Source organism: Egretta garzetta, unplaced genomic scaffold, assembly GCF_000687185.1.
Source record: "Egretta garzetta isolate BGI_Z169 unplaced genomic scaffold, ASM68718v1 scaffold252, whole genome shotgun sequence".
Classification (NCBI taxonomy): domain Eukaryota; kingdom Metazoa; phylum Chordata; class Aves; order Pelecaniformes; family Ardeidae; genus Egretta; species Egretta garzetta.
The window spans coordinates 1,680,530-1,705,512 of record NW_009259028.1 but is presented as its reverse complement, the minus strand read 5'-3'; the positions used below and the strand labels follow the sequence as shown (position 1 = coordinate 1,705,512).

General features: G+C 37.4%; 1 protein-coding gene across 2 annotated transcripts in view; it reads left to right on the top strand.

Annotated features, from left to right (window-relative positions):
* Positions 1–24,983, top strand: part of KIF16B (kinesin family member 16B) — a 132,235-nt gene that overhangs the window by 51,154 nt on the left and 56,098 nt on the right. For both annotated transcript variants that reach the window (XM_035890246.1, XM_035890247.1), the window contains 8 exons: positions 2,372–2,491; positions 3,056–3,107; positions 4,371–4,508; positions 9,221–9,303; positions 9,503–9,591; positions 17,742–17,795; positions 19,400–20,755; positions 24,802–24,972. In XM_035890246.1, coding sequence (XP_035746139.1) covers positions 2,372–2,491; positions 3,056–3,107; positions 4,371–4,508; positions 9,221–9,303; positions 9,503–9,591; positions 17,742–17,795; positions 19,400–20,755; positions 24,802–24,972 — 2,063 coding nt within the window. The remainder of the gene's footprint in view (positions 1–2,371; positions 2,492–3,055; positions 3,108–4,370; positions 4,509–9,220; positions 9,304–9,502; positions 9,592–17,741; positions 17,796–19,399; positions 20,756–24,801; positions 24,973–24,983) is intronic.

Here is a 24,983-nt window from a genome sequence, read left to right as displayed (position 1 = left end):
CTACTGTCTGCTGCATTTATTATGATGCTTCCATCAACAGGATGTATTTGTGTGTCAATGGTAGTAATTTACAAAATAAGGGTTTAGGAACTCAATTAATTTGTGTTCTTTAATTTTAGATCTGAATAAATAAGCAACACATCTATTTCAAATCCCAATTATACATGCTTTATTTCTGAATGTAGTAAAAATGTGTTCAATATTAAAAGACTGTAAACTGAAAGATCTTTTTTTTTTCTTTATTTTTAATTATTTGAGAGAGATTTTTCACACCCAGTGATAATTTCCTTGCCTCCTGGGATGTCTATTTTTTCCTCAGTCAGGGATGTTGGCAAGTGCTTTGTTATGCTGGGGAAAAAATGTTCAGCTCTTAATATTTTATCAGTTCCATTGGGCTGAAGGTGCCAGCAGTTGTGTAAAAGTCTACCAGTCCGCAGCGTTTCAAGTCTTCAACCTCGTCGTATGGGAACATTATAAATTATGTATAATGGTAGATGCCACTCAATAAATATTTAATATGTGATAGGTATTTTTGACTGAAATTACTTTTTCACTCGAATGATGATTTAAGCTGTGTTTTTTGGTTTTATGAGGTGACACTTTTATAATATCAAGGAATAGCTGGGTGCATTTTGAATGTCAAAGAGCTGCAGGGCAACATGAATAACAGCTTTTTTTCTCCCTGAGTGCTGGAGAACTGTTTAATTCATCCATGACAAAAGTGGGATTTCCTGGCTTTGTTTTGGACTGTCTTTTGTATGGTATGTCATCATCTCATCTTGCTCAGGTGTATCCACACATAGAATTTTTAAACAGTATCAATATTGATGACATCATGATTAGGGGACTGGAACATCTCCCCTATGAGGAAAGGCTGAGAGAGCTGGGCTTGTTTAGCCTGAAGAAGAGAAGACTGAGAGGGGATCTCATCAAGACATACAAATATCTTAAGGGTGGATGTGATGAGGACGGAGCCAGACTATTCTCAGTGGTGCTCAGCGACAAGACAAGGGGCAATGGGCACAAACTGAAACATAAGAGGGTGACAGAGCCCTGGAACAGGCTGCCCAGGGGGGTTGTGGAGTCTCCGTCTCTGGAGATATTCAAAACCCTGTCCTGTGCAACCTGCTCTAGGTGACCCTGCTTTAGCAGGGTGGTTGGACTAGATGATCTCCAGAGGTCCCTTCCAACCCCTGCCATTCTGTGATTCTGTGACATTTTGTATTGTGCAGGGAAATGAGATATTGCATCTGTTCTCTTCTTTCAGATTTGTCAAGTTGACGTATTTAGGAAAATACATGTAACAATCTATCTGTTTTTTCTTACAAACAGTGTAATGTCTTGGTTGGCTCTGGAGAAGGCATACTGATGACTTGGAAAAGGAGTTGTCATGCTGCTGTTGGAAAATGTATTTTCTGTGTTTACTAGCACCAGGAGAAAATTGTGCGCCTTATAGTACACAGAAGTGGTACTTGCTGACATTGCCTCTCCTTCCTGGGTTGTCAGTCTTCCTTGGCTCATAAGGGCTTAGCTGTTTTATGTAGAAAAACACATTCATTTTGAATGGTGGTGTGTGTACACATTCACAATCTCTGTTGCTGTTATCTTCCAGGCCTAGAAGCTATAGGATTTTATTTGAACTTGAAAAATAAACTTTATAAATACTAAAACTTATTTAAAACCTATAATTGATTTCTTATTTATTGCATAGACTGTCTGATCAGTACCACATCACATGATATTTTACCCAAAGTTGAAGTCTCCCACTAGTCCTTCTGAATGATCCTTCATCCCATAGGTGGCTGTACAATGTGGCCCAAAAGAATTTTGAAAAATTGAAATTATATGCTGCAAATATTTTCTACATTTATTTACTATTGTCAGTGTTTCCCTTACACTGGATGGTGTTTTAACTGTTTAGGCTTACTGAGTTTTCAGATGTCTGGGATTTTTATTGTGCAAGGTTCAATTTATTTCAGGGACTGCCGAAGAGTTTTCAGTTTTTTATTCCTTAGCTGTACTGAATTCTGAGGAGTTTTAAATTCTCCTTACCATTATGCAAGGTGGTACATAGCTTGCTTTTAGACAACATTGCTTTGTTCTGTTTTCGACTGATCTTCCTTATCTGGTGTATTTCAGCTGTTTTATCTATCTGGTTTCTTTCAAATGACACCTTCACAGATTTCCTGAAGAGCAAGCTTGGAATGCTCAGTGGAAATACAGCAGTTGCACTGAAAATGTAAAAACCCACAAAACCCCCCACTTTTTTTTGGTGATATTACAGTGAATAAGTTACATTAAACAGTGTAGAAAGAGAGGGAAGAACGGTATTTCTTGCATATCCTAATAAATAGAATTTTGTCCTTTACAGGAGCAAACCTTGGCTCTGAGGAAAGAAGGGATAGGCGTTGTGTTAGATTCTGAACTGCCTCATCTCATTGGCATTGATGATGATCTGCTCAGTACTGGTATCATCTTGTACCACTTGAAGGTAAATACACATCTGTGTTTCCATAGCCTTTATGTGCCTTGTGATTTTTTCAGTAGATAAATTGTATTAATTTGCTATCTAAATATAGTGCTTAATTACCTTTCTCCACTGTAGTAAGAAAATCTCATTACGTTTCTCTGCTATAGTAAGAAAAGCTCTTAAGAGGTTGCAACTGATTGAATTAAAATATCTGTTAATTTACTGTTTAGGTTTATTCTGAGGGTCAACTGGTTAACTGGAAATAGGTGTTTAATATTCCTACCCATGTATACTTGGTTTTCATTCATCTCATTGTAAAGCTTGACTGGAAATCCAAATCTAGATTGGTTTCCTCAAAACTACAAAGATGGTTCTACACAGAACAGTTGAAACTTGAATGTGCTAATAATATTGTATAGTAATGACTGTGAACGCATTCTAAAAATGTTACCTGATTTTTTTCAGGTATGTTTAAACATATATTTTGTTCAGGTTACTCTGAGAAAGTGGAAGGATAACTTATATCTTTGCAGGGGAGGAAGGGAGATTTCAACTGAAAATAATGTGTGTTTCTCTCTTAATTAGGAAGGCCAAACATATGTTGGCAGAGAAGATGCTGTGACAGAACAGGATATTGGTATGGAATTTGACATTTTTTTACATTCTTTCTTCAGCTGTTTTTCTTTCTTCCAACAACCCAATATGTGAAGAAAGCTTCACAATTTTTTTCCTTTTTCAGTTAGTTGTCTGTGTTCTTGTGTATTTTAATTTTTAGAAAACTTGAGAGCTGAATTATGTGGGATTTGCTTCAGAGAGCATGACTTTGGCAATAGTTTGTGGGCTTCAAATTTATTCATATTCATATACGTGTTACTAATTTATTTCTTGCTTCTCTGGAAATAGCATCCTGTAAAAATACCATCCTTTTTAATACAGTACCTGTCACAATTACTGCACATTCATTCTCTTAATCTCTGTATAATGACAGTATTGTTGTATTGTTATACCTAAAGTAGTCTTCAGACTTTAGATATGAGTTGAAGAAAATTCTGGAAATTGTTAAAAAGAAGGTCGGCTTCTTGTACTGATCTTTTTTTTTTTTTTTTTTTTTTTTTAATTCACTTCTTATTAAAGCAACTAACTGCCAGACCTGGACTGCCCTGTCACATATGTTGCTTGAAGGCAGTTTCTTTAAATAAGCTCCATTCTTTAATTCTCAGGTGAGAGACTGAGAATCAAAAAAATTAGGTTGGTATATTTTTGTGGGTGAAAAGATGCCTGGATTAAAATTTCTATATAAATTTCATGAAACTAGCTAACTCACGTTGCTTTGTGGTATTAAACAATACAGGTAGAGATAATTGTACATTAGTTGAAGAAGAGACAGAAAGTAGCATAACTGATTGATAAAAGGCCTGAATATAAGAACGTAAGAACCTTATTTCAGGCATCCTTGTTAATCTACAATCACAGATTATATCCTGTCTTTTCAGATTTAAGCGTGGTTGCTTTAAGGTCAAGAAGCTTTTGTTATTTCCCAGAAACCCGGTCAAAAACGCCTCATCTCTACAAATACGTAAATTTTCCTTTCCTGTTTGCTATCAGAAGGAAAGAAGTATTTACTAATCTGGTGCTAAAACACAGAAGGAAAGAACATTACACCAAAAAACCCGAAGCAACTCAACACACTTCTCTTTCCACTACAGTAAAACAATAAACAGCATCGACATTTAAGGCATGCCAGATGTGATGAAGGAAGGAAAACAACATTGACTGGAATAAAGAGAAAAAATACTCTAAAACATGTAGTGCAATATGTCCTTAATAAATTAATATCGACATGCAAATCCTTACTAGTTGTTAAGAGATTAATTATGTTATTTTATTTCTTTGTATTTAGTTCTTCATGGCCTTGATTTGGAAAGTGAGCATTGCATCTTTGAAAATCTCAATGGTACTGTGAATCTAATACCACTGAATGGAGCGCAGTGTTCTGTGAATGGTATTCAGATTACAGAGGCCACACACCTAAACCAAGGTATTACCTGGCATAATGTCACTTCTGATATAGCATCTTTGTTTCTTTCTGACAACAGCACTGAAAAAAATCTGTGTGTATATAAAGGGGTTATTTGTTTGTTTAATTTCAGTTCCATTTCTTCTCATCTACAGCCAAAAATGGTCTGGAGAGCCATGGAGATTTTGTTCTGTCAAAGAACTGACGTGGTGAAAAGAAAAAATTCTTTACTAATTTAAGCCACTTTGTAATCTCAAGTATGAATTGATAGTTACCATTTGATGTCTTTAAAGTTTATGTATAAAGCGAACTCCATGCCAGATTGCTTAGGTTGCTGTGATATTAAGAAAAAGAATATTGGTCTCTATAGGACTGAAATAATGTCAGACACACTTCCCCCCATCCCTGAGCTTCAGGCCAGTCCTACTTAACGCTATTGCCAAATTGTCTTGTATAGCAGGAGATTCAGGAGTATCTGTTCACTGCGGCTGTAGGGAAATGACAAAATGGGGGAGGCTAAAACTTATGGAGGAAGTTTAGTGAATTACAACTATAATATAGAAGCTTTGAAATCTGGAAATGAAAAAGCAGCCGGGACAGCTCAGAACAAAGGTGTATTGTGTGGGCCTGGGAAGCACTGGCTAACAAGTAAGCTGGTGAGTGCTGCAGCAGAGGTTTGGGATGTTTTATCTTCCAGGAGCACCCAGCATATTTTCCCATTTAGCAATGAGCTGAAGACCTGTTTAGGAGGGAGGCTATGACACAGCTCAGCTGCTGAAAAGCAGTGTCACTTTACAGTCCTGGAAAGAAGCTTTCAGGGTAAGCTTATTCTAACAAAGGAAGAATGCAGTATTGAACAAGGAAAGCCTTGCATCTTTTCTGAATTCAAACAAGTGCTTCAAAAGTCTGCTTTCAGAAAGTAAGGAGTTTTGGTGTAGAGAGGGGACGTTGATTTTGTGAAGTGTCTATTTCTCCATGCAAAATGAGAGATGCACGTGTTTCTGTTACAGATACTTGCGGGGGGGAAAAGAAAACCCAGCCCCCTTTATCTTATATTTGGGTAAATCCTGTTGATAAATTGTCAGCAATAGAAACATGGACATTAATGGCAAATAACACTGTAAACAGTAAGAAATGCTGTTGCAATGACTCATCTTTACTTTATCCTACTGCATTTCAAAGGCAGTAAAGGTTTGATATGCCTCAGAAGAAAGCAGTTTGGATGCTATTTCCCTCTTCCAGGTGTATGTAACAACTTGATTTTTCTACTGTGAACAGTGGAAACATGACTTCTTTTTTTCTCCCAAATTTCTGTCTGTCTAAAGAAATTTGCAACTCAAAAGAAGGGGAAAGGGTTGCTTTGAGTTACTAAATTGTGTGGAGGGGAAAAAAGCTGCATAAGCTGATCTGTAGCCTGTGTAACCAGACTGAGTGTGACAGAAAGATGGCCGCTATGACATCAGGTGGGCAAAGCTGATGAACTAACTAGTTTAACGACTCGTGCACAATCTGTGTATCCTAGCTGTGTTAGCATTTAGTCTGTCAGCGTGAAGTGGCAGCCTCCTTAAATATCTGCTTTAGGTAATGCTGATTAACTGCTGATATATTTAAATGTTTCCGTTCATAGTTAATAACTGTTCGTTTGAAAATGTGTTTCGTTTTTAGACTGTCATGGAGTTAAAAATAAGACATTAATTAATTGCCACTTCCTTCTAAAGATTACTTACAGCATTTGTGAATTCTGCTTAATGGGGCCTTTTGTGTAAATGTAACTTACTACAATATCTTTTATTCCGTAGAACGTATGGTAGGGTTTCTAGAAGTAATTGAATTAGTATTCACAATTGAATTTGTCCTTTACCTTAAACTCCCAAAGAATTGTGGTGAATGGAGTTAAATCCTGTTGGCGGCAGGCCACAAGCAGTGTTCCTCAGGGCTCAGTGTTGGGGCCAGTTCTGTTTAACACCTTTATTAATGATCTGGAAGAGGAGAACTTGTGCACCCTCAGTGAGTTTGCAGACAACACTATGTTGGGCAGCATGTTTATCTGCTGGAGGGTAGGGAGGCTCTGCAGAGGGATCTGGACAGGCTGGATTGATGGGCCGAGGCCAATTGGATGAGGTTCAACAAGGCCAAGTGCCGGGTCCTGCACTTGGGTCACAACAACCCCATGCAATGCTACAGGCTTGGGGAAGAGTGGCTGGAAAGCTGCCCGGTGGAAAAGGACCTGGGGGTACTGGTCGACAGCTGACTGAATATGAGCCAGCAGTGTTCCCAGTGTCGTGGTTTAGCCCGGCTGGCAACTAAACACCAAATAGGGAAGTGATCATGTGCCTGTGCTGGGCACTGGTGAGGTCATACCTTGAACACTGTGTTCAGTTTTGGGCCCCTCACTACAGGAAAGATGTTGCATTGCTGGAACGTGTCCAGAGAAGGGCAAGGAAGCTGTTGAGGGGTCTGGAGCACAAGTCTGATGAGGAGCAGCTGAGGGACCTGGGGTTTGTTCAGCCTGGAGAAGAGGAGGCTGAGGGGAGACCTTATTGCCCTCTACAACTGCCTGAAAGGAGGTTGTAGCGAGGTGGAGGTCAGTCTCTTCTCCCAAGTAACAAGAGATAGGACAAAAGGCAACATCCTCAGGTTGCCCCAGGGGATGTTTAAATTGGATATTGGAAAAAAATTCTTCACTGAAAGGGTCATCAAGTATTGGAATGGGCTGCCCAGGGAAGTGCTTGAGTCAGCATCCCTGGAGGTATTTGAGACACATAGATGTGGCATTTAGGGACATGGTTTAGTAGAGGACTTGGCAGTGTTAGGTTAACAGTTGGACTTGATGACCTTAAAGGTCTTTTCCAACCTAAATAATTATGTGATTCTATATTTCTAAGTTTATCCCCAACTTAAACTATGTTTTGCAGTTTTTAGGCCAAACTGCCAACTCTTCTTGTAGTTAATATAACTGCTTGCTTTTTTATAGTTTGTTAATAGAAAAACAACTTTTATAAATAAAGAAGTGACTTTTAGAAGTTGATAAGATCTTAATTATCAATACATTTGTATGCAAAGTTCCAAAAGATTGGTCTGGATAGATCAGCGATGCTTGATGACATTCAACAGGCACTCTTTTTATATTATATAACTTTTTTTTTCCTATGCTCTCTGGTCATTTATATGTTGGAACCAACCTCTTAAATTGTGAGATCAGAGCTTCACAAATGGTAGAAAATTTTTTGCTTAGTTTTTGTTGTGTTCTTAGTACTATAGATGTATTTGACAAGCCTTTTTTCTTTGCCATTTAACATTCAAGGAGAATAAGAATTGTTGCTTACAGTAAATAAATGGAAAGCAAGCCCCATAACAAATCCAGTTATGTTTCCATGACGACATTTATGCTGCACTTTGCATACTTGCGTTCTGCTGGAGAGCCGCATTGTACAACAGCGGACAGTCGAACCTGATGCTTAGGAAATATTTGACTGCGTGGTTTTGTCCAGCCTTTTTTTCCTAGAGAGGCTTTGATGTTTGTGCTTATCTAAGTTCTGTCAAGTGGGAATCAAAATTGTAGGGTTTTTCCTTAATAATAGAATAATACAAAAAAGGCCATAGGATTCAGAGTGGTGGTATCCAAGTGACTTTGCAATACAAACCTCCATACAGATTTATGAAAAGTAATTCTTCTTAAGATTAGACTGAGGTAAAAAACTGTTCATAGGGCCCAAATTGAGGTGGTGTGTAGACAGCAAGAAGTAATGTTGTGACTGTAGTGCTTTTTGCCATTTATTTGCCAAGACTGGATGACCTTATTTGTGTTGAAATTCCTAATTAAGCTAATTTTAAGAGAGGCATTCCTTACTAAGCATGGCATTTCATTCTCAGATGGTAAGAATTTGTTTGTAGTGAACACTCTTAAGTGCAGTTTTTTCATACGGTGAGCGTAATGGAGCCCTTTATCTTTTTAAAAATGCCTCATACCAACCGACAGGTAAATGCTTGATTCTGTGGTGAACTTGGAAAACTTCCATGCTATGACAGTAGTGAGACATCACTGACAATATACTTCTTAGTTGGAAAGTATTAGTGGGGGTGCCATTGTCTTTGAAATATGATAAGAATTGCCCAGAATCTCATTATTGGTGACCTGCACCTTAACCGATTAAATTCAATAATGGATGTGTGTTGTGCAATATGAATTATTCAGGTTTCTTCCCTCAGAAAATAGCTATTGGGTATAAAAGTCTAATAACATGTTTTGAGTGATGATAAACTTCAGTGTTGCTCCACACAGAGAAAAAAAGGTAAGTGAGAGTACAAATCATGGAGATCTGGAGCTTTCAGTATAGGTGGATTCAAACCTAATTGTCATCAGTAGCGGATGGACAAGTTTGTTCCAAAGTAGCGCTGTTGAAGAGTGTATGGATCGAATTGGGGCAGTTGTTTCCACTGCTTCCTCTATCTATATTTATTCTTTAACTGAACTGCATGAACATGATTGACCTTTGTGCACATGGCCATGCGTGTGACTTGGTTTTTTTAAGTAGGAAGAGGAAGGGATGAACTATATACATCAGTTAATGTAGCTGTGACTATGCATTGTTGTACACTTGACTTGTCAAAATGCATTTTCATTTTGTTCTTGCTTAATGGAGTCTTTACTTACATATTGTGTGTCTGAAAAATTACTGGGCGTTTTCAGGTACAGTATGTTGTCAGTGAATGGTGTGTGTTTTTCTCATCAGGTGCTGTTATATTACTTGGGAGAACCAATATGTTTCGCTTTAACCACCCCAAAGAAGCTGCTAAGCTAAGGGAAAAAAGAAAGGTGAGATTAAATTAGTGTTTGGGGAAACTTAAACCTTTGCACAATTTTCTTGTTAATATAGACATACCTCAATTTTTGTAGAATACTTTTTTTATTTGCTTCACATACATTAGTTAATATTTCATCAAGTGAAACAAAGTAAGACTTTATAAGCACATCAGTGTTTTTCTAATGCATTTATTTTATGGTCTGTTGTTAGAGTGGACTGCTATCTTCCTTCAGCTTGTCTATGACAGATCTTTCAAAATCTTGTGAGAACCTGTCAGCGGTTATGCTTTATAATCCAGGGTGAGTATATTCTAAAATGCAATTATTAAAGTTGCAACTGTTCTTCATTTTACTGGCTTGAATGTTCCAAATGATAGTAAAAGAAAATATTTTGTTCTCAGGTTAATAGTATATGCTTGTTAAATAATGAGCTTCTGAATGAAGCCAGGACTTTTCAGAAATGTTATTTGAACTAGTCCATGCTATAAAATGGGGTGTAGGGACACTGAGGAACTTTCCATCCTGCTTAGCAAAACCTGATTTTACTTGGGATTTCTCTACCTAAGTGCAGGAAGAGTAACTGCACCAGCAAACAGCCACACTGATAGATCTAACACAAAGTTGTAATACCTGGAGTCTGGGAGAAAACATTTGGATTACAATCCAGGCAGTTCAGCACAATAATGACATGGCAGACTTTACATTTATCCTTTCTTCAGAATTACAAGTTAACTATTTTTCCTGAGAAAAATGCATTGTAAACTGAAAATCAAATGGGGTTGAGTTCATATAATACCGATACAAACATAAAAAGGGTGGGAAATGAATGTCTTATGTTCTCACCTATGTACCTCCTAGTAGGTGGCCAAGTTAGGACGTGGAAAATAGTTTTATTATACAATGACATAGACTGCTTATTATAGAGAAGCTGTTTTTAATGTTTTTACCAGTGTTCTTAAAATGACTTACAGAGAATTGATAGTGCTTTGTTCTAAATTTTTTTTCAATAGCTACTGCCTGTGTTTTGAATTGAGTGCGAGATGAGGCACTTTAACCACCTATGTGCTTTTGAAAAATTGGCCGTAAATTGAATTACAGGCTTGGATAGTGCAGCTTTATTCCTGAGTTTTGCTGTGGGGTTGCTCTTTATCCATTAGAACTTGGGAAGATTGGAGAGGTAATAACAACTTCAAGTTAAACTATGTCTTAAATACAGTAAATATGTGTAATACCACTGCTTCAAATGTGACTGTTACTCTTTTGCTACTGAGCTACCTACAGAGATTTCGATAGTGAGCTAGTTGCTCATAAATTGCATCTCTCTTCAGAGAGGAAAGAGAAGGTCAAAAGAGTGTATGTATATTTTTCTATTTCTTCAGCTTTTCAGATAGTTTGATTTAAAAACTTCTAGTTGCGCTTGCTAGTAGTATTTTCAGTGGGCTGGGGAAAGTTCCTGGCTGCTCTTTGTTACCTCTGGTTATTGATCATGACCATGGGCTTTTCCCTGACTAATAATGTTACTCTGTTACAATACTGTTATGAATAATTGCATTATATTGCAGAGTACTGACCTTGAATTTGCAGTCAGCATAGAGTAGGACAAATTGTTTCAGCATTGCCTCACTTCTAGTCTTTCACATTTGCAGCAAAATATAATGGCATGGGCAAGGCCCAGTTGAAGGAAGGCTTAAGAATAATTTCCTGCCCAAGAGGCTCATACCGTCTTCAGATAAAACCAAATTGCGTCTTATACAGAGGATTCTTCCTGTGACCCTTATTTTTAAAGAAAAAAAAAGAAAAAAAAAAAAGTCTCAAGTGTTACTTGATTGTCTCTGATAAAGTAGATTGCAGCAAATTCTTTTTTGCCTAATATATTTTGTGGAATATAGCTTATTTTTTGCTTATCAGTTCTTCAAACATCTTGCCTTGCTTTCCTGGAAATCGAACACTATGAACAATATAATTAGGATATCAATGTATGCAGCCATTTTCAGAAACGCTACCATTTTTCTCATCTAATATTTCTTATAACTTTTATTTTCCTTTCTTGGGTATGATTATAAGAGCGCTGTTGCAGTTAAAATTGAGGATAAATTTAGGTGAAATACTCTTCAATTCCTGAACACTTTCATGCCTGTGTTTTATTAGACTATAAACTGCGAGCAGAGGGTTAATTATTGATATTCTCCTGCTTGTCTGCATTCAATTAATCTTTGTGAACTGGCTTGCAGGAATAGATATTTTGTCCTGCTTAATTTGTAAACACAAGAAGGGATTATGCTTAAGGCTTACATTACAGAAGAAATGCAGATCTGCATGACTGTTGCTTGTTTGTGAGCAATAAAATCTTTCTGAGGTTGTTCCATTGTCACTGTTAAGTACATACGTTTTTCTAAGCGGGGAAGCTCATGGTTGCGTATTCGTAATTTAAACTCTCACCCCTATCTTTAGATGCTTTGACTATGTTTAAAACAGTAGACGCCATGCCTAATAATACACATTGCCCTTGCAGTGCAGAGGTAGGTGTTGCCCTAATAGATCAGTAATTTAAAAAAACAAACCAAAACAAAACCCCCAAACCCCACAAACAAACCCCAAAAAACCCTCCCAACCCCCCTCAAATATGATTGTTTTTACTGCTTTTGTGACTGCTGCAAAGAGCAGGTAGGCTCTGAAGTTTGCACTGCGGTTTAACTGAGCCCTGGTCTTACAAATCAGTAGAAGAAAACATTTTCCATAATTGATGCATCTTTATGGACAGGAGTTTGGCAACACCAGCTTTTCAGCTTAAGCTGGATGGGGTTCCATGACATAGATTTATTTATGTTGAGGTTAACGCTCTCTTCTTTCCATCTCCTCCTTTTTGACAGCCCTGGGGTTGTTTTGATCATGCAGTGGGCTTGTCCCAAAGAGGTAATTCTGCTGAAAGTGTTAACTTTAAGGGGAAGAGGTGGCTGGGGTAAATACAAGTTAAGGAAAAGTATGTTTTGAATAAAGCAGACCCCAAGCATTTAGGCCTTAATAATAATTCAAAACCAGTGGCACCATATACATAAAGATTTAGGCAACTTGCAGAATGCTCGAGCTCTGTACTTGCAGCTAGGAAGGCTGTTTTAGCAAGCACAGTGCTGCGGTGGTGGTTCTTCTGAGTGGTGACTGTGTTCAGCCTGGGTAAAACATTAGATATATCTGATCTCTGGGTATCAAAGGCAGGGTAACTGTACCCAAGGCGTTAGGTGGGGGTGAGCATCTTGCTTCCTGGAAAAGTGCAGATGGAAAAGAATATCCTACACTAAATTTGGGTTGGATTTTTTTTTTTTTTTCCCCATCAGGAACAATGTAGGGTGTAGTCCTTTGGTATGACCCTTTATTACAAGAGATTGTAGTATCATTTTCTCATAACATAATGGTATACTGCCCACCAGCAGTGTAGATCTAGATTCAATAGCTGGCCCTCTGGGTTTTTTGGGGGTTTTGGTGCGACTTCTGTAGCTGACTAGTGTTCTGCCTATTGTTAATTTAGCACTTGCAAAACGACCTTTTCTTCCAGCTTCAGTATTGATAACCTAAAGGCTGGCAGCTAAATTTGCAATTTCTGTAGGTTGCAAGAAACAGCTTGTAAGATCTAGCATCTTTAGCAATCAATGGCAGAAGAACTTGTGGGGTATTACCTTGAGCTGTTGTGAAAGCAGATAAATGATGGATCTCGCTTACTGTATCTGTATCTTTCCCATGGGAAAATCAGTGTTATCTTTAATTGTGTTTTCAGATGGGTGGTCTTTGTGTGTGGCTTTTATTGTGTGTGTGTTTTGTTTGGCTGTTGATTTCCCATATGTGGAGATAGCTGTATAAAATTTTGGTTTAACATGCAAAATTCTTTGTTCTGCTTGTTCCCAGTCTTTGTCTTTAATCTGGTGTCATGCAACACTGCTTCAGATAATAAGCTTTGGATAAAATAGAATTTTGCACATAGATTTATGCTGAAGATTTCATTTGTGGACCTTTTGTAAGCTACATTATACTGTAACTCTAAAACCACTCATGAGAAACCTTGGTCTTGTCATGGGTTTAGCATGGGTTTTTTGTTTGGTTGGGTGTTTTTTGGTGGTGGTGTTTTTGTTTTTTTTTTTTTTAAACTCATAAATTGGGCTACAGAGCGGCATTGAAACATCTTTGTGGTCCTGCCAGTACTCAGTGTTTTCTAATAGATGTAGTACCAGATCGTGCTTTTGTGCTGTGCAAATTAAGCTATTGTAGTACAGTGCTAGCAGAACTGACTTCCTTTCTCTGCAGCTTATCTATGCTGCTCTTATCACTAGGTTTGCCAGGTTTTCCAGGAAAACGGTGACTATGTAATTCAACACTGATCAGATTAAGTTCCTTTGTGGTAGATCTACAAAAGAAGGAAGAGTGGATTCTAGTTGTTAATATCTGTATGTTTCTTTCTTTTTAATTTCAAGCTAATATTTTTTTTCTATTCACAGTAGTGCTCATATTAATAAAGAGAGTAGAGGTTATGTGAAAAAGATTTTTATTACAGATAGACCAAACCAGAAAAACATCAGACTTGCATCTATGCTTTGTATAACTGGCGGTGATTTGTTATAGCCAGTGATTTTTTTGGTGATGCTGAGGTGTTGTTTTTTTTTTTTTTTACTAGCTTCTTAAAGAAACAAGGTTTCTGCAGTCACTGACAGCCTGTTCTGCCTCCCCAGATTCTTTCCTGTCCTGAAATAATTTTGAACTCATAACCAGTTTGAAGCAAATACTGCTGGGGTAATGGCCTCAAAAGTGGTGAATTCCTAAATATATTGAGAAAATTGGCTAAGGAAGACAGACATCATTATTACCCCTGCAGAAATAAAGGCTGCAGTCTGAGCACCTTTGACAGAGAATAGAGGCACTGTGAATAACCCTGGGGTAGAGAGCCTTCAATGGAGCTCAGACGTTCATAGGCACCACCAAATCTACGTAACAGCAAAACACCAAGCTGCATTAGCCCTTGTCTTCGTAGAAGTATTTACTTGTCTAAAATGCATTAAACATGCATTTTTAAAACAGCTAGGTGTGGCGTTTGGAAGTCGTTGATAGGGGTGTTGATGATGATCCATACTTGGCTTTGGAAAAATAGCCATTTTCATTGAAGAAAGAACTACTTCTGTGTATTTCATTCCTCCTTCCTGAACAACCTTTTGAGCACCATGAGCTTTGTTTTAGTGTAAGGTAAAACTGATTCTTGTCACACCAATATGGAAGGTATTAGAGACACTCCCTCAAAGAGAAAATCACAGAGTTTTCACCACTGGCTTGTTTTTATATCAGACTGATTGCTATGATGGCTCATTTTCCTTGTATCAGATCTCAATCAAAAGCTAGTTACCATTTTTATGTGTTTATAAAATATGTTTGCCAAATTACGTGTTTTATAGGGCAGTCATTATATCAAAAGATTTTTGCTCTGTGTTTTGCATATTAAGTTAGCTGATCTGAAACATTTTACTTCATTATGGCTTGTCCTGGTTTTGGCTGGGATAGAGTTAATTTTTTTTCATAGTGGCTTGCATAGCTCTGTGTTTTGGATTTAGTACTAGAAAAGTCTTGATAACACACTGATGTTTTTGGTTGTTGCTGGGTGGTGCTAAGACTGGGCAAGGACTTCTCAGCTCTGCCAGGTGCATGGGGAGCTGGGGGGGGGCACGGCCAAGACAGCTGACCCAAACTGGCCAAAGGGGTATTGCATACCATATGATGTCATGCTCAGTATATAAGCTGGGGGAAGAAGAAGGAAGGGGGGGACGTTGAGAGTGATGGTGTTTGTCTTCCTAAGTCGCCATTACATGTGATGGAACCCTGCTTTCCTGGGGATGGCTGAACACCTGCCTGCCCACGGGAAGTAGTGAATTAATTCCTTGCTTTGCTTTGCTTGCATGCACGGCTTTTGCTTTCCCTATTAAACTGTCTTTATCTCAGCCCACGATTTTTCTCACTTTTACCCTTCTGATTCTCTCCCCCATCCCCTTGTGGGGGGAGTGAGCAAGCGGCTGGGTGGTGCTGAGTTGCCAGACAGGTTAAACTATGACATGGCTTAACCAAGCATGGGAATACTTGTAAATCAACTTTGCCAGCTGTCTAAGCAAAGGTGGTCTACATCTGCCAGTGCCAATGGACATCTGCATTTCCACAGACCAGAGCTGGATTCCCCAGGGTCTATATTATTTTAGACTGAAGTAATGATGAATATCATGGCATCATAGAATGGTTTGGGTTGGAAGGGACCTTAAAGATAATCTAGTTCCATCCCACCTGCCATGGGCAGGGACACCTTGCACTAGACCAGCTTGCTCAAAGCCCCATCCAACCTGACCTTGAACACTTCCAGGGATGGGGCATCCACAACTTCTCTGGGCAACCTGTGCCAGTGCCTCACCACCCTCACAGTGAAGAAGTAGCATTTGTCAGCCAAGCCCAAGGTACGAACTGATAACTAACAGCTATGTATTCCAGAGGCAGACCATAGCCAAAGCGAGGGCTTCTGAGGTATAGCTTAAGAAAAAAATAAAGGGGGGGGGGGGGGGGGGGAAAAGTGTATGGTAACTTTGCAAGGCTATCATAATATGCTCTTCCAGCCACTACCATAGCTAAAAAGGGGGGGGGGGGGGGGGGGGGAGAGAAAAGTGTATGGTAACCATTAAATTAAGCTTTTGCTTTTTGAAGGTCCTTTAGGATTGCTTTTTGATCTCTTTGCATAACTTCGTGGATTTTACATTGCCTCTGCAGAAATTATGATAAAATTAAAAATACTAAGTTGTCATCTCTCCTTGTGCTGTAATGTTGAGATAGCGCCCTGAAGTGCCCATCCTAGACAGCCTTAATGCAAATGTGAAGGGGCTCTTGGTGAGACATTTACATGAAGGCTCCAGATGCCTGGGGTTGTGTATGAAAATCTACATTTGCTAATCTCTTAGGCATTGTAGAAGGTATTTTTAAAAATGAATTTGTGAGAAAGAAGGAAAAATGGAATTTGTTAAACTAGTCTTTTTCCAGTATTGCAGCGGTTAGAAAGATGCTGCTTGAGTGTGTCGGAATCAAAGTTGTTTTAAATTGCTTTATAAATGTTACATTATTGTTATAATTTTTTGCATGTTTCCATGGGCAATTCCTTTTTGTTGTAGCCATTTGTATGATTTTTAGAAAGAAATATTAAAAATACCTTATTTTTAAAAAACCTGTTTACATAACTGTGGTCATGACATCTTAAACTGCTGTCGAGTACTTGAAGTTAACACGTGATATGCAGTTGTACATTTTTTCAGTGTTTATGTCTCACTAACCTGTAAACTCCTTAAGCTGTAGCAGCCCTTAAGTAAGCCCTGGATATTTGTGGGTTTTTTTCAATATTTCAGTCCATATATAGGTTCTCTATGCTTTTTTAATATTTATTTTGAAAAATTTCATTTAAAAAACCATAAATATTTCAAAGGAAATTAAAAGAAGAGAAAGACTTCTGAACTGATATTAAAAATTAATAATTTAAAATAAATTAATAAAATAAAATTAAAATACTCTCCCCTAATTTTTTAGAACCATATCAAACTAAATACATTAAAGTGTCAAAATATTTTGGGTTTGAATTTTGTTCTGTGCTTGAATATTGCACTTCATGGCCATTTGAAGTTTTTCAACCTTATTGATTACATCATGGTAATGTTTGAGTTGTTTTCCTTTTCTTGGGAGGAAAAGGAAGAACTACAAGCATGCAGTACTATAGTTTTGTAGCACTTTCCCTTCTCAGAAGTGGCCGAGTTAATGAACCATGGGAAGAAAAGCATTGATTGAACTATCATTGACATTTGAAAAATGTGTTTAGAAAGAATAATTATTTAAATATTACTTTTGAGTTGTAATGTGACAAATGTTCTTTGAATCTACCCAATTTAACCTCTAATAAAACAAACTGTTGTTGACTTTAAAATATTCTGTACAGCTAACATGTTTTTTCTATCAATTCCTTTCTTAATTGATCGCTCTGTTTACCCCTGCCTCCCATGGCAGTCTTTTCCCTGTAAAAGGACCGATCTGTCTAAGGTAGAGAAATTCAATTTCTATGTATTGATTGCCATGTCCGCATGTAGTTAATTTGCAGAAGCTATGCTAATCATTTATCTGTCTTGTTTAACTTTACTTTTAAAATATTTTTTCCCCAGAAATTAGTTTACTTTTCTGTTTGTACTCGTGTCAGCATGATATCTAATTTATAACCCTAAAGAAGGATATATTTTCTGTTATTGTAGAAAGTAGTTTTATGAAACTCTTGATTTGTACCATTGTTATAATCTTCTAAACAGACACTGAATTGCATCATATCTTCCTGGGTTTGGTTATACTTGGGGAATAACCTTTTTACTGTGTTCTTTTTCTTTTTTTTTTTTTTTTTTTTTTTTTTAAATCAGGTTAGAATTTGAGAGACAACAGCGAGAGGAGCTTGAAAAATTAGAAAGTAAAAGGTAACATTATCTGTGGTCTTTACATGTGTGTGTGAGGATCCTGATTAAATAATTTTATTTTGTTTTGTATTCTATGAAGATTTTGTTTATTTTCTTGAGCTGTTCATTCTTATTGATTAGTAACAGATAGACAAGCTGAATTGTAGCTAACTGTGATCTTTAGGAAAGAAAATACCAAATACAAAGCTACGAGGAAGGTAGATTATACAAATGTAATATATTACTCTTGCTCTTAATTTTCATGTTATTATTTTAAAATATGGTAAATTACATTCTTTATTCAGATCTTTTTTATGATTTAGTTGCCTTTGGATTGGAAAAGCTCATGTTATCACAGAATCGCACAGAATCACAGAATGGCAAGGGTTGGAAGGGACCTCGGGAGATCATCTAGTCCAATGCTCATGTTTTCCTGATTGGAAAAACTCATGTTATAAACTCTGCTTCTCTTAAATAAAACTGTAGTGCTGGTATGGGCATACCAATCGTACTTATCAGAACATTATTTCAAAATCAGTTTGAAGTACAAACGAAAGTATTGTTGTCAGCTGGCAAACTGAGCTGACTGTTCTGGCTCATCATACCTGCTAAGATTTTAGAAGTAATAGCTCTCACCTTGTTGCAGATTACAGCACTGATCAGATTCATAAGCTGAAAGGCACTTTCTTCCATCTCAGCTTTAGACTGCTTGCTCCATTTTGAAAGAGCTGTTTATATAGTTGGACTAAGTTAAATAAACTCAGAAAAACCCTGAAACTCTGAAGCACTAGAAGATGTTTTTCAGAAAACGATGTAACAGAATCACTGATACTTATCCTCTTTGTTATGTTGATAGGATTTGAATTCAAAATGTGCTGAAGTTTCTTTGCTTGTGCTTTAATTTATCTGACTTTAACTTCTCGCAAAATAACCAACCGGCTTGCAGGCTGTCTCTACATCTGTTCAGGCGATTGTATTGTGGGGGTAATGGTGGCCTTCAAGTCTCACTCTGCCCTCATTCGGAATGCGCTAGTACCTTTTAAAGAGAGATTGCACTGGACATAATAATTTGTCTTAAAGTAATTTCTTTCTCAAATACGTCTGTTCCTAATCTTATAATCCTGTTTATCAATAATTCAGCTGGGTTCACCTAGAGAGAAGACATTGTTCTCATTAATCTGTTGGCTAAATTTGGTGAGGCAAATTTCTAATCAAGTCCTTTTATACAAATTTTGTATATGAGAATGTATGTATATATAAAAATATATGTATTTACTCTTCACTATGCGCATGGATGTGTTCTGTCAATATTTTCATTGGATTTGGCAGAATGAATACAGTCTAATTTTCTACTGACAGAAGTGCTATATAACGTCTTCCTATAACTTCATATATTCATAATTTTTTTGTGTTGAAAGGGACTAGATGAATCTCTCTACCATTTGCCTCGCATTGAGTCACTTCCAAGCAATGTAAGGTCTTAACCTGTGGCAAACCAAAACTATTAAGAAAAAGAAACTGTTGTATACACTGCAAAATCTTTGTCCAACCCTTTTTAACTTCTAAGGGATATGTTTTCTTTTGGAAAAAAGTTTGAAATATTGCATGTAAATGTGTTACTGTAGGAAACAAATAGAAGAGATGGAAGAAAAACAAAGATCTGACAAAGCAGAACTTGTAAGAATGCAGCAAGAAGTAGAGTCACAGCGCAAAGAGACAGAAATAGTACAGCTGCAAATTCGAAAACAGGAAGAGAGTCTGAAACAGAGAAGTGTTCACATTGAGAGCAGGTTAAAGGATTTGCTGGCTGAAAAAGAAAAATTTGAAGAAGAGAGATTACGGGAACAACAGGAGATAGAGCTTCAAAAGAAAAAGCAACAGGAAGAAATTTTTGCCCGGGTCAAAGAGGAGTTGCAGCGACTACAAGAACTTAATCATAATGAAAAAGCAGAGAAAATGCAGATTTTCCGTGAACTAGAAAAGCTTAAAAAGGAAAAAGATGAACAGTATATTAAGCTGGAATCAGAAAAAAAAAGACTTGAAGAACAAGAAAGGGAGCAGGTGATGCTGGTGGCTCATCTAGAAGAACAGCTTCGAGAGAAGCAGGTCATGATAGAGCTCCTGAAGAGAGGGGATGTACAGAGAGTTGAAGAAGAGAAAAGAGATCTTGAAGATATCAGAGAATCTCTTTTGAAAGTCAAGGAAGCCCGATCTGAAGGTGATGAAAACAGTGAAGAGTTAGAAAAAGCACAGCATGATTTCATAGAGTTTAAAAGGAAACAACTGGAACAGCTGACTATTTTGGAAAAAGATTTAATTCAACAAATGGAACACCTGGAAAAGGAAATAGCAGATGAAAAAAGAGCTCTGGAGCACTTAAAATTTGCACATGAAGAGCATTTAGATCTCAAGAGAGATGATGAAAACTTTGTGGATGCTGTACTCAAGGCTGAAGAATTTGACAAGATAAAGCCAGCGGAGTACAGGCTCCAATCTAAAGTACGCCAGCTTGAGTACCTGAAGAGTAATCATTTGCCAGCTCTGCTGGAAGAAAAACAAAGAGCTTCTGAAGTTCTTTGTAGGGGCTTGTTAGGGTTAGATAATACTCTCTATCAAATAGAGAAAGAAATAGAAGAAAAAGAAGAGCAGCTTGCCCAGTATAGAGCTAGCACAAATCAGTTGCAGCAGCTTCAAGAAACCTTTGAATTCACAGCCAATGTAGCTCGTCAGGAAGAAAAGGTTCGGAAAAAGGAAAAAGAAATCCTTGAATCAAGGGAAAAACAGCAGAGAGAGGCGCTGGAGCAAGCTGTTGCTAAGTTAGAAAGGAGGCACTCTGCTTTGCAACGTCGTTCAACAATAGACTTTGAAATCGAAGAGCAGAAACAGAAGCTTGCCACCTTGAACAACAGCTGCAGCGAACAGGCCGGTCTGCAGGCTAGTCTAGAAGCTGAGCAGAAAGCCCTTGAACAGGACCGGGAACGGTAAGTGTTGTGGTAGCTTCCATTTATTAGAACCTAGCCACAAAAAGTGAATAACTTTATTCCTTCAGTGTTGAGAGAGCTACTTGTTCTGCGTACCAGCATTTGAGTTTCTTGGTGAGTTTCGAGTAGTTTACCCAGAATTGAAACTTGGTATTGCTTTTTAAAGGATTCTTGCTCACTCATTCATTTCTATTGTGTTTGGATACTTATCCCATCCCCAGCAGTATAGTGTTTGCGTTATAGTACTTAAATAAATTCTTTTACCTGTTTAGAAAGCTCAGCCAACCTTATGTTCTGCCGTTACAAAAACACGTACAGTCTAACAACTTTTTTCTCTTAAAATATTAATGTATACCATTTTGTTTCTTCATTAGTAACAAGCTAGATGTTTGCACAAGATTTGGAGACTGATAGTTACAGTAGACTGCCAACTGTCTCTCAAATAATGATGTACTGAACATTTCTGGTATTCGAAGTAAACAGGTGTAATATTTAATTTTTTGTTATTGGTTTCAGGGCTAAATAAAATAGGCTAGCCATATATCCATGTAAAATTTGATGCTGGTTTTTAAGCTTATTGGAAAATACACAGAGGCTTTAATACAGCCCTATGTGATGACAAACCCTTATAGGTACAGAAGCAATGTCATCAGTTATACATGCAATATTTGGTAGCATAACATTCAGCCTAAGTATGGGAGGCTCAGAGAAAATTGATTCAGTTAAATAAGGGTCTTTCTATGTGGAAGAAGAGGAAGAAACCTTTTCTTTTTGGCCTGAGCAAAAATCCACTGGGATTAATGCATTTAATCCATGCAGTATGGAAAAAGCGCAGAATTGCCATTTTTAAATGTGTAGTCTGATTTGCTTTAAAACCTGTGATTATTGGTGAAACAGTTCAATGTTTTTTCTTGAGGTAGCATTTGTCATGTTTTTTTTTGTTTTTAATAATCCACTAATTATGTGACTATTCTTTCATAAGCCCTTCAAACATGCTTGATTAGAAAAACCACCTAAAAATGAAACTTGCCTGTAGCCAAATTGAAGAGCAATTCTGTGTCCTTTTCCTTTTAAACCATTATTGGAAGACAATAGTTCCTTTCTATACGCTGTGTGGAGGTCACTTTTTCAACATGTAGAGCTACATTGTGTGGATTTTAATTAAGAGGTTTCAATACTGATTTATCATTTTGTTGTGGATATTGCCATTATTTTTCATAATTGTCTTGAACATAAAATCTCGTTTTCTACACTGGGCATCTTACTTGACTAAAGTAAGCTATAAATGACTGGAGGTTCCACAAAAATAGACAGCTTAGCCCTCAAGAGATTGCTAAGTTCTATGGTAAGTGAAAAAAATATGTTGTCAGCTACAAGACTGAGGTTTGGAAAAGATACCAAGGAATTGAAAAGGTCTTCCCCCTCCCACCCCCCCACCTTGTTTTTTTTCTTGTTTACTCTAAAGTCGTCTTGCACAAACTAAATAAAACTTTGAAGTTTTTCAGTGAATCACCCAGGGGCCTGAATAATTCAATTCAGAATGTTTTTATGAATGTTGAGGCAGAAGAAAGTCTTAAGATACATGATGGTATGTTAAATGTTTCAGGCTACTTATTGCTCTTGTGTTTGAGTTTGCACTTTGCAGTGCACAATGTCTTGGGTGCTATAGTAAGCCTACGAATTGCATATGCTTCTTGTTATTTATCTAGATACCATTATGTGATGATGTGCTCAGGTTCAGATCAGTGTTAACTCTCTGCAAATGTTTAAATGCAATATTCATTTGAAATGCTCCATGGCTCGAAGTCTATCATAACTGGATAATATGGGTTTTTTTCCAGTTTGAATAATACGTTAGCTCAAAATCTTTCACCAACAGGGATGACCGCCAAAACTATAATTTGAAGTTAACTTATACTGGAATAATGCGTACACATTTTGTCTTTACTGGCAAGGTGTCGTGGTTTAACCCGGCTGGCAACTAAGCACCACACAGCCGCTTGCTCACTCACTCCCTCCTCCCTCAGTGGGATGGGGGAGAGAATCGGGAAGAAAAAAATAAAAAAGGTTAGAGCCCTGGGCTGAGATAAAGACAGTTTAATAAGAGAAAATAATAATAATAATGAGAATGAGAATGGTAAGAGAATGTACAGGATGTACAAAACGAATGATGCACAATGCAATTGCCGACCAATGCCCGTCCCGTCACAAGCCGTGATCGCTCCCCAAGCCACAATCAGTCCCTGAGCAGCGATCACTCTCCCCGCAACCGACCGACTAACCCTCCCTCCCTGTGCATGACGTTATATGGTATGGAATAGCTCTTTGGTCAGTTTGGGTTAGCTGTCCTAGCTGTGCTCCCTCCCAGCTTGTTATGCACCTGGCCGAGCAGGAGAAGCTCAAAAAGTCCTTGAGTAGTCTGAGCACTTCTTGGCAACAACTAAAAACATCAGTGTGTTATCAACATTCTTCTGGTACTAAATCCAAAACACAGCACTATGCTAGCTTCTATGAAGAAAATTAACTCTATCCCAGCCGAAACCAGGACACAAGGGTTTGTGGCAATAGAGTGAACGTAAAGCAACTTCAGAGTCATCTTTGCGAGAACAGGATGTATCGCTCACAAGTGGCAAGGTGCAGTTTAGTGTACTTACTGGTGGATGCATTGCATGGCTGGATAAGTTTATAGCTATAGGAAGTGATATCTTTTGATAGTAGGATGTTTACAAGTCAAGAAATAAGCTTTGTTCCTTTAATGTAATTCTTATTTTTGTGGTTAAATTGATTTTCCATAGATGCAAACACTCGCCTATATCCATCAGCCATCTCCCATCCACTTTCCCTCAGGGTGCAAGATTGTTTTGCTGCTAATCAAAAGAAACAGATGGCTTCTGGCAGTGCTGCAAAAAGTACTCGAAAAATGAAGTAATGGTTCAGCCTGCTTTACTCCAACCTAAGCCTCAGAATTCATAATCTCTTCAATTTTCTGTTTTAACCTCCAGGATGGAATAAAGTAGTTGTAGCATTGTACTTCAATTTGGATATAGGCAATTGTAGGATAAGTGTCTGAATCCCAACTTTGCATAGTTTCCCCTGCTTTTGCAGGAACTTCTTTTCTTTTATTCTTTAATTTTTCAAGTCACCTCTAGAAAAACAATTACCTTTAGAGACAAAAGTTGTAATGGAAATGGGGAAGATTATTACTGTGTTACTAATCTAATCTCAGCTACATTAGAAATGAATAGTGTGTTCTGCAGATAACTTTGTTATAATATACTTTAATTTGACTAAGTGATAAATATTGCAAGAAGTGCTTCTTATTTTATACTAGATGCCTCAGGCGTTTTCAATCAAAAATACAGTATCCAATTTTACATATTCTATTCTGTGCATCAGTCTGGCTGGTATGAAATTTATTTGTTAAAGGAAGTGAGGATGTTTCCATTTCAAAAGGTGATTTATTAGGTATATGTAAAATAAATACTAGATGTTTTATTTAGTATGTAAATTTACAAAATTGTGGATACAGTCAGAAGGAATAACTGGAAAATAAGATTTATATGTATAGTACATAATTCAAAGATTTTCTTATAGGTATGTTTTGCCACATCATTATTTTAGGTTGTCTTTGGTTTTTTGGATTAGTGCTGTATTTTCAGTTTTAAATTATTTTCCCAACATTTATTCATTTCCTTCACCCTGGAAGCTAGTAACTGAGGTCATTGATGGAGTTCTATATTAAGGAGACTTTATTCAAGTGATCCTAGGTATCCTAGGCAATAGATAGGTTAAGTCTTATGAATTAGTATTTAATGTGCTGAGTTAGATATCTTTTGCACTGGAAGTTACTGAAGTTGTTTTATTTAACTTAATGCTGCTGTTGTAATGTGGTTTTGAGCTGTCTCTATTTTCCTATCTAAATATGCTTAATAGCTTCATAAATAGTAATACCTATCATCTTATGTGTATGTATCCCAGTGTAAGTACAGTACTTCCCATTAGAACTGGGGGAATCAACTCTAAAACAAAGCAAATTACATTTTAAGATCTTTTTATAGCCTGGACCAGGAAATTCAGCAGCTGAAGCAAAAAATATACGAGGGTGATGGTGGTCAGAAAGGAAATCATGGAACATTAGAAGAGAGACTCTCCCATACAGTCTCCCCTACCAGCCCAACAAAGCCACAGCCACCCGCTGCTCCACTAGTCGATGATAGGTAGGTAATCT